The sequence below is a fragment of the Melanaphis sacchari genome, unplaced genomic scaffold (genome assembly GCF_002803265.2).
Source record: "Melanaphis sacchari strain LSU unplaced genomic scaffold, SCAv2.0 Contig0_pilon_pilon, whole genome shotgun sequence".
Classification (NCBI taxonomy): domain Eukaryota; kingdom Metazoa; phylum Arthropoda; class Insecta; order Hemiptera; family Aphididae; genus Melanaphis; species Melanaphis sacchari.
The window spans coordinates 11,787,174-11,809,347 of NW_020270366.1; the positions used below are offsets into that span (position 1 = coordinate 11,787,174).

The window sequence follows — 22,174 nt, forward strand, 5'->3', positions numbered from 1 at the left end:
TTTTCGAAATCGCATTCTGCCTAAAATCGTTTTTGATTCTAATGATGCACAATGTACAATGTACGATAAAGTATCGCTACACACCACGCCATCACTTCAGCTAGTAATTCGACTTCTCCGAAGCACTGACGACTACGTAATGTATAACTTTATTTGACAACGATAGGATCACAAAAAAAAAATGTATACATTGTACCTATTAATATACTTTTAAAATGTTTGTACACAGAATATGTTATCATACATTTTTTTATTTTGTGTTATGATTATTTAAAAAAAAATTACGATCATTATAATAATTTTCAATATAAAATTAATCATAAAAATCTTATCTTTAGGTATCCAAGTCTCTCATTATTATACATATTGCATTGTGATATCAATATTGCGCTTTACGCGTTCGGGTTGGACAGTCTACCCATGAAAATGATGTCTTTTTCTTTCTTGATGATGAACAAGAAAGGATGACACGCATGGAACTTAACGTTCTTGATATTACTCAAAACATATTCCAGATTGTAATTCACGACATTGGTACCTAAATAAAATTGTATAAGTAAGTTATTTGAATTTCATAAAAAAAAGAACTACAAAAATTCAAGTCGAAAGATATCGAACAGCGTCCGATTATCCTTACCAGTAACAGCAGCAGCTTCGGTGCCGTATTCGTTAACATCTATGAAAGCCTTGTGTTTCATACTGCTGACCCTCAGTTTGCCAGGAGCTGATTTGCTGAGCTCGGAAAAATCGGCACGTGACGAAAACATATCGGTGCAACCCAACTGTGGAAAACAAAATATATTAAAGATTAATGCGATTTTTGTGACGTAATAACAACATAGTAATAATTAATAAGGGCATAGTTTAATTTTTTGATGGTTTATAATTAAGCATCACTATAGAACTCTTAAATAATATAATACAGTTAATACAGTGTGGGTTTTGAAACAAATATTATTATTTACTCTCGGCAAAGCTGAATTGTTTGTCCTTTATGTCCTCAATAAAAAAATTATATTTTTGAGAATTCTTACATCAACTTACATTTTAATTGTTCATTTAATTATAATTTAACGTAACAAATCTAAAATGTATTTATGAAATAAATATACTGTTATTCATTGAATAAGTATAATTGAATCAAATTAAAAATTTAAATTAAACATACAAAATATATTTTAAGTAATGTTTTAAAATATTATGTTATGATATTTTTATTATTTTCAGAAAACAAAAAATGTTAAATTAAAATAAGAATTTTTTCGTTTTTTCTCCTTGAACATTAACTAAATGTTTCATGTTTTCGATATGAAAAAAAAAAAAAAAAAACGGATAATATGCAATCTTAAATCGAAATTAAATTACAAAAATAAACTCAAAATAATATTTGTATTTTAGTTTATCGAGTACCTACATTAAAATAGATTTTAAATAAGGAGCTCATTAACAATCAAAACATTATACAATATACTGTATTTTTTTCAAATACCTAATAAAACTTTATGACTTCGATATAACATAAATATATACATTATTTTAGTTGAGAAAAAAATATTTGAAACTATTTTTCACTCAAATCATTTCAAGAAAAGTAGTTAGTGATACAAGTAATAATATAAATAGCCAATAGTTAACTACAAAATACAAAAATATATACTAACTAAAACTACAATAGGTTATTAATTCGAAGGTATATGACATACAATACTTTTAAAGGAGATTGTAATTATAAAAATGAAAACCTACATAGTATAATCAAAAAAAAAAAAAAAATACCATCTCTAAATTTTTACTTGTTATCCAAAACTATAATTAAATAATATTAAAAGTATAGTAATATATATTTTTATAACAAATTTAAAGATGTAATACAACTATATTATTTCCATAATTTTAATATAAATGCATATGTACTCGTAGATTAAAAAATTTTTAAATACACATATTTTTTTATAAATAAATAGTATAATATTTTTTAAAATAGACAATATCCGTGAATAGACAAAGTTTAAAATTTTACTTGTTTGAACAGAACAGATTTTTAAATTAATTTCATAAACTTTTATTAGGCATGCATAATTTAGTATTATGAATTTATTTTTATTAATTCTTATAAAACACAATCTCAATTTCCTGACCTTACCGATCTAACCTTTTGTATATTTTCCATTGTCTTCGATCAATGTTTAAGTTTTATATTACTACACGATTAAAAAATAATATAATAAGTACTACCTAATCGAATACATTCAAGCTTACTTATCACATATTGATATAACTATGATATTGAGCTTAAAGCATTTTAACGGTAATACGAGTAGATTATGTAAACAAAGTTTTAACTCAATGAAATAATCAAATCAATGAATAATACTACGAAAAGAAAATAATGATTTTTATTAAAATATTAATAAAAGTAGTTATCTATATAAGATTTATTAACATATCTCAAAAGTTAAAAACAATTAAGCATCAAATATTAAAATAATGATGAAAAATATTTACACAAACATCCACATGTTATATGCATTATAAATTATATTATAATTGTGCTTATCGAGTTATCTATTTAAATATATATTGGTTAAAGCAAAAAAGTTTTTATAATAATGACCAGGGCTCGGAAGTTATAGCACTAAAAAAAATGATTTTTAGCGCTTAAATATGCACATAAAAACATTAATATAAGCGCTATAAATAGCACTAAAAATTGGAAAATATGCAAAATAAAATTTTTTATTTAAAATTTTTTTAAATTATACAAGTTTTTTTTATAAAATATGATATAGTAAATATTTGAGAAGTAGGCACTTTTCCGGCTCTGGAACATTTTCTGTTAACATAAACATATAAAACAATTTATTAATAAATGAATAATATATTATTAATAAATGAATAATATAGTGTATTAATTTTATTTACCTTAAAAATTGCACTGAATAATAAGATGTTTTCTTATATTTTCAAATTTGAATGATCTACGATTATTTGATAGTAGAGTTTTGTATGCCGAGAATGACCGCTCTACATCAACAGACGTCAGGGGTGCGTACTTAAAAAATGTTAAGTCGTTACAATTTAAGTCTTCAGGAAGACCATCTAAATTTCGGAATGTCTCTTCACCCGTTAGAACTTGTGATATTTTTACCAACGCCGAGAGACCACGATTTTTTTCCTGTACCTGATTAAATTTATTTTGAACAGATTTTCCACTTGAACCACTTAATGTTTCAAATGATTTTTGAATATCTTGAACTATTTTTAGTGAATCCGATAAAGGTATATGTTGCTGTTGTAATTGTTCAATAGCCAAAATTAATTTGGCAAAGTTCGACTTAATATACGTTAAGTTGTTTTTCAATCCAGGTTTTATGATGTTATCTTGAGCATCTTTAATACTAACTGCATCGTTTCTGTCTAGCATAAAAATAACACGGTGGATTATCTCGAAATTCTCGCAATAATAAATTGCTGCGTTAATCCAACTTCCCCAACGTGTGATAATTGGCTCCGGAGGTAAGGGTAAGTTTGGCGCTTCCGATTTAAATACAAGTAAACGACTTGGGGCTTTTCTAAAGATTTTTTTTACACTTGAAATAACTTTATCTACTACGTGAAATTGACTTCTAACTTCTTCTGCGACTCTGTGCAGTCCATGCACAACACATGTTACATGAATCATTTTTGAGTAAAGGCTTTTTAGTGCTTCTCCTGATTTAACCATGTAAGGTGCAGCATCGGATAAAAATAAAAGTACATTGTCATGTTGGATACCAGTCGGCCATAATATGCTCATTGATCTATCAAAAAGTTTGCTGATTGTGGAGTGGTTAGCTTTTTCTAGTTCCTCCGAATTAAGTAAAAAAATATTGCCTGCATTATTTTCCTCAAGAGTGCCTACTATTACATTTGCAATGTAACGACCCTGTACATCAGTGGTCTCATCGATACTGACCCAAATTTTTTTGTCAGAAATTATTTTCCTAATTTTATCCATGGTCTCATTGTAAATATCATCCACATATCCTTTTCGCAACGTGGATTCACTCGGAATATCATTTTTTGTATATACTTCCAAAAATGTTTTGAATTTTGGGTTTTCTAACTTGTTCAAAGGAATGTTAGCAGAAATAAAAGCCTCACACAAATCTTTGTTAAATGACGATTTTTTACTTATATTACTTGTCGCTGTCAATAACTGTTGTTGTTTCCGATTTATTTGATATTCATATCGGGCAAGGCCTTTGATATGTTTGTCACTTTTTATATGTTGTGATACGTTAAACTTTTTGTCAGAATTAACTTTGATTTCACAAATTTTACAAAATAATACACTTTTATCAATTGAAAAAATATTAGGACCATATAAATTAACATAGGTTTGGAGCCGATATGACAAATTTTGTTTAACTTTGGGCATTTTTAAACACGATAAATACGATAGTTCACGATCAAACGCACACGCAACACGCAAATGACGGCAGAAGTGCAGAACGCAGAAAACCAAAATAAAATCATAGGTCTTTACGTACGGCGATAACGCCGTGTCTTACGTAAATACGACGAATTCGATAACTGCAGTTCATATTTTGATACAATTTTAAAAATAACTAAATTATTGGAAATTAAAGGAATTGTCCGATTTAATCGACGATAACAACGGTCTAAGGCCGTTTATTCCGGATGCGTACCATCTTAAAATAAAACAATTTGTTTTCGTTCACATATTCGTAGGCGGCTGTTTGGTAGGTAATTTAGTTTTTCAACAATATGTGTTTATTTCCTTAAATATGCCCATTTAACAGCATTTATAACTCCTAATTAGCAAAATATCTCCTATAATATGTATTTATGTGAAAATATACCCAAAAATAGCACTAAAAACCTAAAATTAGCAAAATAGCAGTAAAACCCGTAAATATGCAAAAAATAGCAAAATAAAATTTCGTGTATGACATCAGAGAAGTGTGAAATATATTTGTATCTTACTTTGGATGTTCTAGGACGAACCAATAAAAATATGCATTTGCTAGAACTTCCGAGCCCTGATAATGACTAATAAGTTATATGTTTTATACGTATAATACCTAATTACTTAGCCATAACGCCATAAACGACATGATAACATAGTAATGTCTTGTGTATACTTGTTTTCAAAAACTTTCAATATTCTCTGATATAGTTATGTCCCATTACATTGACATAGAAAAATATAATAAATTACAATTCATCTAATACGTATGATGTGAATTTTAATCATAAAGATTAAAACTGCATTAAAAATCAAAATTGTTAAGTAGATTCAACAAATATAATTATATGGTCATAAAGCTCTGTATATATCAATAAAAAAACAACATTACTTTCTGACTTGGTTCTATCAAAATAAACAACACTTTAAAATTATTTGATTTTCCTGTTTGTTAACTGGAGAACAAAAAAACATTGCCTTGATGCGTGTAACAAATAAAAATAAACCCCGTAACTCGACAACCTTCATGGTGTTTTTGTACAACGAAATATATTTATTTTTTTTATCAATAAAACACGTGAAAAGAAAATGTATTCATATAAAAATGTTCTAAACACTTACTTTTTCCATAGTATTCTCGAGATTCAAATCAGATTCAAACTTAAACTTTGGTATATCTAACTCGACATTGTGGATGGTCATGTTGTTCAGCAAGTACGCATAATTTTTAGAACTCTTGAGGAATACGTTTTCTAAATCTTTAACTGCGTCCATTTTATCAGGCAATATGATCAGCATCTCGTAACCACCCACCTATTGCACGAATCGATTAATATAAAATACAAATTCAGGATGTTATTTGGTTATAGGAGTGTGCATGGCAAAATAAATAAAGGACACTAACTGAAGTTCCCTGATGTATAAATATTAAATACAAATATATGTTTTTATTTTATAGATTAAAATAATATCCAGGAAATATTAAATAATCTATTAACCCCCATTCTTAATCCTAAATAAAAAAGTCCAAAATTGATAATATAGAAGCTGCGATAAAATGAATGCACAAATATTTTAAATATAAAGGTCTGGATAAGACCTATACCGTACTTTATACGGTATTTCGACGGCGGAGAACTTGTAATGATTATCCTTGTAATACTTAAATTGACCGGTTTGATGCATCATTGTAATATTGATGTGGTTTTTAGCTGTAAGACAAAAGCTCGCTTTTTTCGTTTCTGTGAATTGTTGTTTCCAAATGTTCTGAAAATGTACGGCCGACGCTAAAACCAACACTGTGTCCTTGTTAATGTCACCTAAAGATATATTATAATTTTGTTACGTCGAAGCATTATTTTCTAGTAATACCGTTGAAAAAACAACAGGCAAATTTGATTTTTACTATAATTTAATTACCTGGTTTGAAAATTCCGGAAATTTTTCCATTGGTTCTGTTATAAACCCATTTATTTATTTCTAATTCCCCGGATGTAGGGTTACCAGAAAAATCGACACTTTTCACTTCAGAATTTAAATATTTTTCTGTATTTTTCGTGTAATCTGTACTTAAACTGAAAGCTTTATCCGAGAAAATTCCATTAGCAACGGTCAAATAACCAGGGATCTAAGAACAATTAATGCAACTATAAAATGTCCTAATCATTAATAATTTGTCTGTAAAGGCATAAATATTTAATATTAGTTTTCTGAAAATATAAATATGAAAAAAACAGAAAAACATAAAAAAATCAATAACTGACATACTTGATTAAAAAATATTAAATTGCTCTACAGTTAAAAATATATAAAATTGTTCATGATTCAATGCACAATAAAATATGTGCAGACTTTTGTTTAGTCAACAAATACTCTTCTAAATTAATTTTTTTTTAACCTTTTTTTTAAAACATTATAAGTATTAACTATTAACATTTTTTATTCAAATATTGAGCATCGCATTATTTCATTATTTTGAAATATTACCAAGTAATTTATAATTTAAATAAACTATTTAAAAGTACCTATATTATTTACAGATAAATACTTATATTTTACCTATATGAGATATGCTGTTCATTAAAAATGAATGACTCATTATTTGCTAATTATAATTATATAATATGTTTTCAAAACGTATTGATTTAATTTCTTGAAAACAGATATACTAATTAAGCTAATCAGCAAACGATTTATTAATAACATGTTTTCTTAATGTTTCTTTAATCGAGAATTTTGAATGAAATAATTATAATAATAATAATATAATGTATTATTTTTAAATTACAACTCGAGCTAATTTTGTATCACTGATAAAAATAATTATTAATAAAATCCAACAAATTATTTTAGAAATACTTTTCAGTTTCTCCAACCTAACTATATTTAAAAATAACAATTATTTGTTCAATTATTTTTCAAAAAATATGTATAACTTAAAATTATTGAAAAATATTAAAAACACGTTAGAACTCCTAGATTAAAGACATTTTTGGTATATACTTCGAGCTTTGTGATGATCGCTTTGATATTTTCATAATTTGGTGGTTTGTCTTTGGAAAGGTGTAAAACACTTTTGAGCTGATCGTTAGTCTTAGACTTTGATCCAAAGGCCAAAAGCAGCAACAGAAACTGTATACTGTATGTAGACGCGAAAACGTTGCCTTCAACGGAACTACTGAGTTCCTAAAAAAAAAAAAATTAAACCGTTGAAGTCGTTACTAAATACCAATACAGTAAAACGTATAGTGTATAATAGAATTTATCATCTCTAGATCGTTTTTAAAATCTTAGCAGAAACCATTGAAGATGTATCATTCATTGGTAGTGTTTAACAACTCGGTATATTTTATTACCTTGAACAATGTGAACGAATAGTTTGACGTTAGGGATGTGTAGTGGATGTTTGCTGTGTTCTCCATGGTGTGTCTCGAGACGTCGGTCCAACAACTCGATCCACAAACAACTATATATTACAAAAATAGTTATAAAACTATCCGGTCCAACATGCGAACTACGTTTGCAGAACGTTTTTGAACTCAAACCTACTGTTAAAACCACAATTTATTAATAAGCGGTTATCGATCGTACACGACTATAACCGATAACGAGCGACGTCGACATTGCATGTACAAAAATGATCTTCGGGCCAAAGATCGACGTAGATAGGCGAATAACAGTTGTTAGCTCATTCCAATCGATTTTGCGCACATAAAACATAATATTAATAGTCATATCGTTTTAATTATTATGTTAAAGCGATTAAAATATTGTTTTTTTTTTCAATAACTGTAATAACAGTTCAATGACCGTGACTTGGTGGATTATTCTAGGTCATAATATTCAGGTATATATTATTAACGTTGGAAAATATTTTATAACGTGTAAAAATGATACAAAATTAAAATACTTTTTTTTGCATAGTATTTATAAAGTCACTTTAATTATGTATAGTCCTTTGTGTCGTCATGATCTCTGCTGTAGGTAATTTTTTAATTTCTTTTAAGTTATGATTAGAATTCTCATTCGATTATGATTCAGATTAGTTCGCATTATAAACAAAACTTCCATTTTCGGTCAAGTCTTCTGCAGTTTTTCAAAAAAAAACAGTAACGACGCTCGACTTCATCTACAAGTAATCAAATATTTTTGAGACTATTGAAATGTCTCTGAGGAAAATGTTTAAGTACAATGGGTTCGTGGCCAAGTCCATCGACGTACATATTCCGAATTAAATCTTTGCAGCATGAATTTTCTTTAACGCTTGTACACAGTAAACGGCGGAAAAAACGGAACAAATCTTGTGCCGTTTTTATGAAAAATCGTGCAAACGCGACCGTATAACTGAAATTTTTGGTGGAAACATCCGACACAATGGGAGTTTTAATCCCCCTCAGAAAATATCGGTGTCGTTATCCTATACTCAGTCCCGTAGATTAAACTTAATTTCACACAACGGCACCCACACATGACTATATGAGACATTGTTACTTGGACATAATAATAATAACATACATCTTTATTAACCTGTTTATATTATAATGTTACTATTAATATTTATTACTCACAAAGCTTTTAGAAAGATTTATACTCGACACTTTTTAGACACCGTCATAATATTTTGTCATCGTCACTGGTTTTTAATGATATTTATTGTATGTATTTTTCTACTGTATATGCATAAATAATAAACATACATAGGTACCTACTACGCCGGTCTTACTGACAAACCGAATAGTAATAAGTAATAACCTTAAATTAATGGTCCTAGAAAACTTTTATATTGTATGTACTAATTTGTAACAATTATCTTGGTTGTCTCAGAAAAATATTTTACCGAAAAAGTTGTTTTGAATAATACAATAATGCCAAAAAAAAACATTTAGCTAAATACCTAGCAGTGTACCTTGATTCTAGTCTAGATTGGAAATATTATGATTGATAGTCAAGACATATTTTTTAAATTATACTGACTAGTTAGAATACCTTATACACTAAACCTGGTGGAAGATGGTAAACAAACGACTTCTATATTATGTAGAAACTAATGAAACTTTAAAGAATACAATTGTGAAGTTGTGCCAGCAAATTCAACAATAAAGTCATCCAGTGTTGTCAAAATATTTCTCTTTGTGATGTTATCGTAGCATATTTTCGGTTATACATGAATAGAATTTTCCATGGCAATTAGAAAACATCTATCATCTAGGATGATATTAAAAATTTCGATTTAATAACATTTTGAATATAATAACTATCAATTATTTTAATCAAATTTTACTAGTCCGTTAAATTTTATTATAAACAATTTTTACTGTATATAAAATGCTTTATATTATACCTAATTGTGATAGCTTTTGCATCTTTTATAGCTAATTGTATGTAACGTATATTACAATATTCATTTTTGGCATAATATGTTTTTTTAACTAAAAAATGGAGATAAAAATACATTTTTAAACACCTCTGAATCAACGAATAACAATATGTGCACTAACATTATTCAAAAAAATAATAATTATGGAACCAAAACTTTTATACATTTCAATGTATAAAATAAGAACCATAAAAATTATTTATAGTAAATTTGTTGTTTTTAAATTAAATAACTTCAACATACTACCTAATAATTTATCTACTACATATATCAAATTTTAATCTTGTCTAGAAAATATGTTAACGTTTGGTTTTTTTTTATGTATACAGAATATTATAAACTTTAAACAGTTTATAAAAAAATATTTTTTAACAGTTTAACTACCTGTAAAATTTACAAACAATAAAACCAAAAAAATTAAATAATCAATTTGTTTATAATTAACTAAAAAATATAATAATTTTGTTCATAGATTCACGATTAAATACTAGATGAAAAATAATTCTTAAAAATGTATTTATTAATGAAATTTCGATTTTCATATGCCAATCAAATAGATTACAAAGTTTAATAGAGCTTGTTTGACATATCACATACAATAAATTCGACTTCTTGCAAAAACTAATTAATTACATATCCATGGTTACATATACTTGCAATGTTTTGTAGATACGCATTTAAAATTAAACAAACAGTAATTAATACAATTAAATACATAAAATGTATTAAATCGTTTTTAATCAAATCACTAAATTCTTCATAATGTCACTAGTTCTCATTTATTTTTGAAAATGTAATTTAATTTTAAACTAAACAGTAATATTAATGTTTACAAATACTTATTTACATTGCAGAATTTGTCAAATTTACAGTTTTTCCATGGATACTATTATATATTATAATATGACATGTATATTGTATAATATATATTATAAACATAATATTTTTAATACTAACTTTATACTGTTTTGTAACTTTTTTGAACGGATATTTATATTTTAACAGGCCATAAATAAATGTGAAGCTATAAAGTTATGCAATACGTTATTAATTGTTTATAATAGTATTATATTATTTTAATATAAATTCAAAAGATTTAAGTCAAACAATTTATATTTTCTCTATATTTAAGAATATGTAATTTTTATGAATTTAAAAGTTTTACCAAATCAATTTACTTATTTTTTAAAGAGAAGTATAAATTATATTTTCCCAATGACGATACCCATCTTTATTGTTTAATACCATGTAATTTATATCAAACTTTCTTCTGGTTATATTTCATTTTTGTTTTTTTTTATTACATTGTCTATTCAGAATATTGATTATAATATAGCGATGATAATTCATCATTTCTCATTTAATTTTTATATTTTAGAAAAAATGTCCAACAGTTTGTTTTAAAATGTAAAATATAAATGTTTTTAAAAACGCAAAATTTACCAAAATATTGCCTAATAAAATAATTACTATTTTCATATTATTATGATTAAGTAATAATTATAATATATTATTAAACAATGATATTGATTATTTTACTTAAGTGATATATAAAATGTTACCAATTAAGCAAAAGCATTATTCAATTACGATGGTGTTTCAGATTAATAACCTGCGCAGTTTCTGATTCACACCGGTCCAAGGGTTCGGTCAAAAAAAAAATGGCAAATACATCTGCGTTCCGTATAAAATATTGACATATAATCACGCATTAAAATAATAATAATGAAAATTAGTTAAAATAAAAACGACAAACAAAATTGGCAGTGATAAAATCTAAAATGTATTTAAAAAATTATAATATTGTAATACAGAGAATATGACTCATCATACTATAATGTACCGTTATATTTACTCTAAGGATTAAGACATAATAATTTATATTATAAAAATATTGTTATTTCTATACATATTACATACTTCATACTACTAACTTAAAAAATATATAGACATTTTAGGCAATGCGTAGTCTAATTTCTGCCATGAATGTATATTATTATTAATTAAATACCTCATTATTAAATACTTATAACTAATAAAATGTGTTAAAATTATGTATTATATTCATATGCCTAAGCGTTCACTAAGCGTTCGGGTTGGACAATCGACCCATAAAAATAATATTTGTGTTTTTTTTTATAATGAATATAAAAGGATGGCACGCATGAAATTTAACGGCTTTTATGTCACTTGAAAAGTATTCTGCATTGTAATTCACGACGCTTAAACCTATATAAAATGAAAAAATATGAAAGTCACTTGAGCTAGAATTTCAAAATAAAAAAAAAAAAATGAATAATATCTAATATTATACTATATTTTTTTTTACCAGTGACGCCTGCGGCTTCAGTTCCGTTTTCGTCAATGTTCACAAAAGCCTTATGTTTGATGTTACTAACTTTCAGCTTACCCGCTCCAGTTGTACTAATATAAGATAAATCGGCATTCGATGTGAATATCTCGGTACAACCCAACTGTCAAAACAATATTGATGAGCCTTACATAAGTATTCATAAGTATTAAATACAGAAATAAAGTTTTCTAAACTAATTTATACTCGGACGTATGATAGAGACATACGTGTATGTAGTTTTAAGTTGTTCAAAAGTAGTCTACATACGTTTCAAATAAATTACTTTTTAGACAAACTTCCGAAATATAAATTTGCAAAAATGTTATTACATTGCCCTAGGTCAAGAATAATGCAGTCGTGTAAATCTATCTGCACATTATGACGTGATCTAAGATTAAAACATTTATAATATCTAATATTTTAAGATTGCAATATCGATATAATTTTATAGTACAATAACTTCATATTAAATTTTTGCTATGATTTAATTATTGATAATATTTCTTGAGCCATATAAATAAAAATATTTGTTATTTATAACATTTTCTATTTAATTGAGTTACGATATTTTATCAACAATAATTATATCTAAATCAGCTGGATGCAAGTGATAGGTACCTGCTGTCATATAGAAATTATAATATGCATAAGAAATAAACCTGATAGATCCGCAAAATGTTAGGAACGATTTGTGCATATGAGTCAATAGGAGTATTTATTTTAAACTTAATACAATTTAATTTATTTTAACCTGACCATCATTCATCTAAATGTCTTTTATTTCTGAATGCTAAAGTTACTAAACACATAGTTTTGATATTTCATCTTTAAACGTTTTACACTATATAGCCGAATATATATAACGTTAAAATGTTAAAATTATTTTACTATACTTACACTTGTTTTATGAAATTGAAAAAATATCAAAATTCATGAAAATAGACAAGTCGAATGCCAAAATGGGTAGAATTTTATGAACGGAATTTAAATTAGAAGTAACGTGTATTTTATCAAATTAGGTAAAAGTTCACAAATTAACATTAAATTAGCGATTACAATATACAAATAATATATTCTGTAGAATGAAGAAACTGAAATATTGTATGAACCTTTATATCATAGAGTATGACATTTCAAGAGAGTATAATGATTTTTCCCCTCATCAGATTTTTCAAAACACGTTTTACAAATCGTTGAAATTTTTTCAACACAGTGAATGGAAAAAAATAAAAAAAATAAATTAGTTTTGATTGATGCGACGGAAAAAACAAGTCGTATAAATTATAGTCAACGGGTGAGATAATTTTGCGCGTGTTAGAAACTTTTACATGTCCTAATCGAATAACACTGCAGTGTTTATGCACACGTATACACAATACAGACATTGACATATTGTTGTTTGTTTTGTACGCATTATGCTCTGCTTTACTTACTTTTTCCATTGTTTTCACAAGATTAACAGATGATTCGAACTTAAACTTTGGTAGATCCAACGTGACATCGTGGACAGTAAGATTTCCTAGTAAATACGCGAAGTTTTTGGAGTTCTTTAGGAACGTGTTTTCCAAATCTTTCAACCCATCTGCTCTGTCCGGCATAATGATCAGCATTTCAAAACCACCTGCCTAATTCACAATAATTAGTGTATTATCAACAGCGATACTCAATTCATAAGATGAATACATATAAATTAGCTCCAACTCGATTACGTAATAAAATTAATTAATTTTTGTTTTTTTGAATAAAATAAATATAATATATATTATAGTTTTAGCCACTTATAACATTTAAAATTTTTTTTTAAAACACAAAAATTATATACTTTGTATGGAAGTTCAACAGCGGAGAACTTGTAACTATCATCCTTGTGATATCTGAAATGACCAGTTTGGTGCATCATTTCAACATCCATATGCTTTGTAGGCGTAAGGCAGAAACTAGCATTCTTCGTACCCGTAAATTGGTTTTTCCACACATTTTGAAAGTGTACAGCCGACGCTAAAACCAATACCGTGTCCCGATCTATGGTACCTGATGAAATAATAAATAATAATAGGTATATATTATGTACAACATTTTTCCAAGACTTCATTGGTACTATTAGTTTAACAGATATACTATTCTATATTATTATTATTAATATTTTCATCATCTTAACCTGGTTCAAAAATATTAGAAATTTTTCCACCAGTTTTTTGTTCAACCCAATTATTGATTTCCGAAACTCCGTTTGCAGAATTACCGGTGAAATCCAGACTCTTCACTTCAGCATTCATATAGACATGAGCCATATTCACATAATCGTCTCTTAAAACAAACGCTTTATCCGAGAAAACTCCATTGGCAATGGTTAAATAGTCAGGATCCTAAAAATGATTAATTCTACTTCAAATTTCTTAAATTTCATTTAATTTGTACAAAAGAACGTGACATGGCGTTATCTGAGACATACAGAAAACAATAAAAAAAGTTATCTTACAAAAATATTATAGTTGTTTTACGTTTGATAACGAATTACTAACTCACTCGATTTAAAATTCTTATAAATCATGTATATACTTCAAACAAAATGTTTTCGTTCGGTAAAAGATTCAATTTCGCGATTAAATGGCATTTATTCACAAAAATTATAATTATAATATTGATAAGAAAAAAAGAAGAAATCTATAAGAAAAAAATAATTTCATAAACTTTATCATAAATATTTTATACTAATCCAAATTCAATTTTAGTTCTGTTATTACTTATTAGCAATACTGTTACTATTTTATAAATAATATATAATTTATATACTGTAGTATATGTTTAATGTATAAAGTGTTAACACTGTAAACGATAAAATTAAATACTCCAGCTATACAATCTTAGATTGAAATGGTGTTTTCAAGAAATGAAACGAATTACCGGAATTCACGTTTTAAAAAATGTCAAGATTCCATTAACATTAACGTTATGTTTATTTTTATTTATAAACAATAATTATTTTCATACAAAAAATGTTTAAAAAAATAAAAAGTCTATCTAAATTATACTCGTATTATTTAAAAAAAAATGTAGCTGTATAGCACGTGTGCGTACCGAAACGGTTAAAAAAACTTGAGTATTCTCAAAATATGTATTTTGGCCAATTCCATTTCACTTCTCAAAACCCCACATTTCGATCCAATGTAATTCATTTTAAATATTTAGTGGTACCTAATGAACACATTACATAATATTGAGCTTATATAATATAAACCAACAATTTACTAATGCACATATAAATCGGACCTTACTATATAATTTAATCTATTTAATGATGTATAAAGTCATATAAAATCACGATTAAAGTTAAATTTGAACTATATTATTAATTAACTATACATTTTCTTTTTATATATATAATATATTCATTATTATTCTTAGATTTTTGAAAAACAAGCTGTAATTGGCCAATATCAAACAATTTGAATGGGCGTTATTTATTTTATGAAGAAACTTTTATTAAATCTACTATAATCATAAAAAAAGTTACTTATTTTATATCCACCATATTATTTATTCATTATACATTTTTTTACTTGTCTCTTGGATTTAATTTAACAAAAACAAAAGACCGGACATGTTTTGTTCATGTTTGTATCTTTTGTGCGTGAATTAGACAACTCTTTATGCTAAAACACTTGAGTGAATTTGTAAAGTTAAATTGTCATTTCATTTTTTAAAGCATAAAACTAAAATGTTTAAAAGAAAAAACTGAGGATTCCAATAATAGATTAATTTTAGTTTTAATACTTAAATATTATAATAGCATTTAAAATAAATAAGAGACAAGTAATAAAAACTATATTTTGTTTGCTTATTTTTATTTCTTGTATATATAAACACGAATTGAATAATTTTTAACTAAACTCAAAATTATATTATAATATGGTAAATATTTTCTAAAAGCTCCATAAAAATTGTTATTGGTTAAAATCTTCACTATCATAAATAATCATTTTCAATTTTAAACTTGTATAATCACTTATTCTGAACCATAAATATAATATGCATAAAATGTAAGTATTATGATTTTATACCATAAAGTTATATAAATATATATAAATTTAATATTTCAATTTTCTTGAAAAATAACGAATTTTAAAATATTCTTTAAATCTCAAATTAATCATACGAGTAAATAAAATATTACAAGTTAACAAAAGTATCAATTTTTAAAATGTATTAAAAAAAAAAAAATTCTGACAGAATTAACAACCAAAATATAAATTATGTAAAAAAGTACTGTACCTACTATTATAAAAGAATACAAGTTTTCTAGTACTTTTGACCATTCCAATTTTTAAGTTCATTATTTCATTAACAATTTTTAGTTTTTACCTACATTAAACAGAAATATGTAATTTATATTTTGGGTTTTTATTTTTTCAATTTGTTTGTTTTAATACACTTTAAAAAATTGATATTCTGTTCAATTTATAGGCTTAATTATTTAGGGTTTACCAAAATATTTTAAAATTTATTATTTTTCAGAAAATTAAAATATTAAATTTAACCTGATAATGTTTTGATACAGTAAAAACTTATAAGTGATAAAAAACATATTAAGACGTAGATAATAGTTTTTTAACGTTATAATAAAATTATAAGCTCTTAAGAATGTATCATGTGATGGCTTAAATTGTTTAAAATGTATTAATTATTCAAACACATAAATCTATTCAATAAATAAAGTATAAATAATAACATTTCTAATAAAATTTAAATTAAATTTTAAATTTTAATTTATTAGAATGAAATTCTAATAAATTTCTCATAAAAATTGTGTTCGATGATCAAAGATAAGCAAATCTAAAAGGTACTTAAATTAATATCTAAATATAAAAATTAGTTATACTTATAGTATTTTATTGCAGTATTTTATAAAATATATGACGTAAATACAATATTTTTAAAAATTCAAATTTAACTTCAAAATATAATTAAGTGTAAATACTTACATAATAGTTATCTATACAAGTAAGACATTACAAACTGCTTGATATCTATAAATATTAACTTAATAATATTATGTACCACTACTTCAATGTAATAAAACAGTTTTGAAAATTAATGCTTCTATGAATAATTTAATTTGCGCTCAATTAAAAATCGTCAATAATGGTGTTGTGTGAATGATTTCTAGCTTCTATTTTATCCAAAAAGTATTAAACAATAAAAGTGCATTCGGTTAGATAACCAATATTTCCGATTAAAACTAAATATTATTGTTACTTTAAGAAACAGAACCAAATTGTTTGAACTAAACAATTTCGATGTAATTGAGGTTTTGAGCGATTCCGTTAATTTTTATCCAATGGACAATTATTTCTAATTAAAAAAATTACAGATGGCTATAAGAAAAAGTAGGAGACATTACCATTCAATCAACTGAAACTTACTTCAATGTTTGCTATAACCGCCTTAATATTGTCGTAATTCGGCGCACTTTTTGGTGGCAAGCGCAGCAACGTTTTGAGTTGATCGTTAGTCTTTGACTTGGAACCGAACGCCAGGAGCAATAACAGAAATTGCACGCTGTACGTTGAGACGAACACATTGCCATCGATAGAAGCGGTCAATTCCTAAAAAAAAAAACAGCCCCAACGTCTGTATTTTATAATGTTTCGTCAGACAACGGTGGCATTTTCACTGCGATGTACGCCAGCCGTACGGAACTCGGATCGTATCCGCTTTTCCGTAGCGGACAATACCGTAGCCGAAATACCATACACTCAACATCAAATTGGAATAGCCGAACACGGTATGAAGATGACACCTACCTTGAATAACGTGAACGAATAGTTTGACGTGTAGGAGGTGTAATGGATATTCGTTGTCCGTGAGTTCTGCATAATGATGACGGCGTTTCCGAAGGACGATGATCGATCGATCTGCTAAATCCTGCTCAGTCAAGCACACGAACTGCCGGGATTAGGAGCGGCGGCGCGGTCGCGTCTTGTAATATATCGGCGTACCTATGTTTACGTATCATAATTATTAAACACATCATAAGAATTTAACATGATTTTTCAAACAGTTATAATAATATTAATAATAATCATATTATCATCCGCTTCCGGCGGCAACCGGAATACCCGGTGCTGATAACAGACGCGCGATCAAACCTAGTTATTATCATTATTATTATTATTACTATATTTTTTACTATTATATAATCGATCTCTAGGCCAAAGATCAAGAAACTCGATTGGGCGGGAGCGAACATAGTCGTCATCGAAAAACATTTATGTTCGAACCAATTGTGCTTATCAATGAATATCAGATAAGAGGTTCACTTCGTGTTTTTTATAATCCTATTATTATTAGTACAAATTAACTAGTAATATTTCAGAGTTTGATGACCGCTCGACGCACCCGTATAATTTTATAACACGAGAGGTCACTGTAATAATGTAATATATTATAATTATAATATATATTATATATATATATATATATATATATATATATATATGTGTGTGTGTGTGTGTGGGTGTGTATGTGTGTTGGAATTTACCGGACGCGTAAGACACGGAAACCTGCACTCTGTCACATAGCAAGCACGCAAAATAAAAACATAAACCTAATCTCTGCTTTTACACGACGATTTTTCGACGACTCTCTTTCGAACGACCTTTATGCATGCGGGTGGAACGTACAGTAATAGTATCCAAAAAAATTACACAAAGCGTATAATACGAGTGTCATGACGTACCATATTGACATGAACGTGTTAAAAGTGTCTATCAAAATTCGGTAAAACCCTGTAGCAAAATGTCCCATGTGAGGTCGTAGGATTTCGGTTGTAAATAAAACACAACTCTAATATTCGTATATTACGATATATAATGTGTTTGTTTTTGATTTTTTTCGCTATGCACACTAGTATGGCTTTCGTCTGCATTTTGTTCTCTATTAATCTAATATCTCTATTGCACTATCCGAGTGAATAATATCTCTAAAAAACTTTCTCTTGAGTACCGCAGAAAAAGATATTATATAATAATATTGCAGTGATTATTTACATTTTGAATTAACGCTGCTACACGAGTAGCAGGTAGAGATTTTTTTTCTGATTCTGCTAACCCGACATCTGTGTACATCCATAGATATATATATACACACTTTTAACGTAAACTGCGGTGTATTATGATAATATAATGTATTTCAGACATATAATTTACAAAAGGTTTATAGGTTTTATAAAGGTTATAAAAGAAAATAAACTAATGAATAAAGTTATGCTTTTTAATTGCGTAGGTACGATAAAAGTGCCGTATACAAATCGTATGATTTATAAAGAGTGTTCTGTGTATTGAATCTGTATGCATATTATATTGTAGTATATTTTATTACTTCGAATATAATTAATAATTTGATTGTCACATGGTTTTTAATTGGACCAAAATACGAATTCAACTACTCAAACACAAACTACCTGTACAATTAGTATTAAGTATATAAAATATGTAATAACAATTAACTAAAAAAATTATAACCGCCACGCCATTCGTTAATAATTTTAAATTATTAAATACCTGAGATATATATTACATATATACACATTTAAATCAATATTCCTCGTATTTCGCTGTCAGTGACATACTTTCAATAGATAATTTACAAAAACAAACGATATATTTTATACCGAACAATGCATACTTTCTTCCGTTGTTTGATACAAACATTTTTTTTTTTTTTTTTAATAAATATTCTGATAAAGTAACTATTTTAATGATTTGTGCAAATTATCACGTTTATATTATAGTAAGTATGCACTGCCTAAATAATAAATTACAATATGTATTCTAAATATTTTTGTACAAAAAATAATAATCAATAAAACAAAATTACAATAAGGTGATAATTAATATTGTGCTATTTATATCATATTTACAAGATATTTATTTAACCGTAAAATAATGACATAAATATGTAACTATTTCGCATCAATATAATATTTTATTATTTTTATAACTTATCAAAGTTAACTCAAATTGTCTAAGACCAACATCTAAAATTCCATCAAATTGAAAATAAAACATGCTATATTCTTTGATTTTATTGAATTTAATTTTTTTTAATAAAAATCCTCTAATATATTTCGAAAAGCTTAAAGTATTTTAAGAGTTTACTCGTGTTTTAGATACAACCGCTGTAAAAGGCATTTTAATAATATGTAGTGCCATAAATCTTTTGATTCTTGAAAAATAGCCAAAAAGAAAGGTACAAAATTCGTTGTATAGATACAAAGGTAATATATTATAGTGTGATACATTGATACACATTTCAATAAATATTCCATTTAAAAAAATTAAAATGTAAAATATTATAGTTGTCTAAAAAAAAAAAAAAAATGACATAGTTTTACGCCAAATTCCTAGGTAGACATTTTTATTACATCATTATATTTTATGGTACAAGAAGAATATCATAATAGAATTTAACTTTCACCTCAATTTATACATTAACAATAAAGGAATCACTAAATTTTAAAAACAATTTTATATTAATAAAATAATACTATGTTTAAACACATGTTTAATATTATTATAATAAAACGGAAAAATTATTTATGATATTTATTTAGCAACAATATTTTTCTTTAATGTAATAAACGATAAAACATCACGTTTTTAAACAAAGTTTAATCTTTTTCCACACAAACCAAAAACTTGCTGCAGTCCTTTTCTCCGACCACGATTCCTTTGGGTGTTATAGTTACGCAATTTTGTTTATTCAAATCAGACCTTTCAGAATCAAACAATTCCTGCATACGACAGTTATCTAACAAAATGTATACATCGTACCACTCAACTTTATACACAACATTCTAGTATAACAAGTCACACAATAAACTTCAAAATCACTGTGCTTCTACTTTAATGTACACTGGAATTCGTATAGCTATTTTATATGTACACTGCAACAACGACGTATACAGTGAAAATAGTTTTATAAGTGTTGAAAGTTAGTTTTTTTTTTTTACTCAATTGAGGTTTAATATTATATTTACATATAAATTACTAAAACATAAGGGCAAAAAACCTATTATATTATACACAAATTCTAACCTCAACATGTCATCTCGTCACTTTATATTTAATAAAAATAATATTATTCTAACTTTAAAATAAGTACATAAATCAAAGTTATATACGAACGACGAAAATCGTAACTAGGTTTTCAAAACAATATAATATTTTATCAGTTGTATGGCATAGTCGAAATGGTACATGACTTTATTTCGATTGCTCGTAAAAAATATTAAATACGTTTCTCTAATAATTAAATATGAATAGTATAACCTATTTATAAACCTTTAGATATAATCGTTATTTTTATGTCATAAATATAATATTTCCCCATTAAAAAATTAGAGTTCGTAATCCTAAATTGTTTTTTTAACAAAACGCTAAATTTTTTTTTTTAATATTTTATTATTATGATTATTGATATACATTTATGTGTAAAAAAAATAAATATATTTTGGGGAAAAATATAAGTTGTCTTATTCTCGATCACAGCGTAAAACATTTATAAACATTAAATCACAGTTATTCTATACTCTGTTATAATGTTCAAGGTCTTACCTTTTACTTGTGCTTTTGTCGATTAAAAATTGACGACTGATGAGAGCCAATACCTTAATAGATGTAGACAACAAACGTGACTATACGACTAATGACATATTATGACGAATAAATTATTTCGTTCAACTCCCACCGTATCTTGAAAGTATAAACAATAAATGGATTTGAGTAAAATAACGATGAAAAAGTAGTTAAGATGATTCTCATACGAAAAAATTTTTGTCACCTTAACCCTTAAAACATTGAAAATAAAATACCATTTTCTGTATACGTTTCGTTTATTGAGATTAACTACTAAACGGCTCAAAGGATATAAAGTTTTAATTGATTCGACAACACGCTGATAATTCTATATT

The 22,174-nt window shown here is 26.3% G+C and overlaps 3 protein-coding genes across 3 annotated transcripts; all 3 read right to left on the bottom strand.

Annotated features, from left to right (window-relative positions):
• Positions 1-253: 253 nt before the first annotated feature.
• Positions 254-8,024, bottom strand: LOC112603565 (leukocyte elastase inhibitor-like). Its single transcript, XM_025352196.1, has 7 exons — positions 7,828-8,024; positions 7,475-7,657; positions 6,392-6,599; positions 6,083-6,291; positions 5,594-5,785; positions 638-782; positions 254-538 (listed from the first exon to the last, which is right to left on the bottom strand). The coding sequence occupies exons 1-7, from the start codon at positions 7,891-7,893 to the stop codon at positions 393-395; spliced, it is 1,149 nt and encodes a 382-aa protein (XP_025207981.1). The 5' UTR covers positions 7,894-8,024; the 3' UTR covers positions 254-392.
• LOC112603549 lies at positions 2,801-4,830 on the bottom strand. The gene is made up of 2 exons (XM_025352171.1): positions 2,923-4,830; positions 2,801-2,833 (listed from the first exon to the last, which is right to left on the bottom strand). The coding sequence occupies exon 1, from the start codon at positions 4,418-4,420 to the stop codon at positions 2,924-2,926; it is 1,497 nt and encodes a 498-aa protein (XP_025207956.1). The 5' UTR covers positions 4,421-4,830; the 3' UTR covers positions 2,801-2,833; position 2,923.
• A 3,657-nt stretch (positions 8,025-11,681) lies between the features above and the next one.
• LOC112603557 (leukocyte elastase inhibitor-like) lies at positions 11,682-21,897 on the bottom strand. Its single transcript, XM_025352185.1, has 8 exons — positions 21,819-21,897; positions 18,006-18,200; positions 17,625-17,807; positions 14,360-14,567; positions 14,024-14,232; positions 13,635-13,826; positions 12,178-12,322; positions 11,682-12,077 (listed from the first exon to the last, which is right to left on the bottom strand). Exons 2-8 carry the CDS (start codon positions 18,075-18,077, stop codon positions 11,932-11,934), a joined length of 1,155 nt encoding a protein of 384 aa, XP_025207970.1. The 5' UTR covers positions 18,078-18,200; positions 21,819-21,897; the 3' UTR covers positions 11,682-11,931.
• Positions 21,898-22,174: the final 277 nt, after the last annotated feature.

Bases quoted from the DNA above. Each gene is read 5' to 3' on its own strand.
- LOC112603565 (XM_025352196.1), bottom strand. From the start codon at position 7,893: ATGGAGAACACAGCAAACATCCACTACACATCCCTAACGTCAAACTAT. The intron at 7,658-7,827 runs GTAATAAAATAT...TTTTTTTTTTAG, and splicing joins ATTCGTTCACATTGTTCAAG to GAACTCAGTAGTTCCGTTGA. The intron at 6,600-7,474 runs GTATATACCAAA...AATTGTTCTTAG, and splicing joins CGATCATCACAAAGCTCGAA to ATCCCTGGTTATTTGACCGT.
- LOC112603549 (XM_025352171.1), bottom strand. From the start codon at position 4,420: ATGCCCAAAGTTAAACAAAATTTGTCATATCGGCTCCAAACCTATGTT.
- LOC112603557 (XM_025352185.1), bottom strand. From the start codon at position 18,077: ATGCAGAACTCACGGACAACGAATATCCATTACACCTCCTACACGTCA. The intron at 14,568-17,624 runs GTAAGTTTCAGT...AATCATTTTTAG, and splicing joins CGGTTATAGCAAACATTGAA to GATCCTGACTATTTAACCAT. The intron at 14,233-14,359 runs GTTAAGATGATG...TTATTTCATCAG, and splicing joins TTCTAATATTTTTGAACCAG to GTACCATAGATCGGGACACG.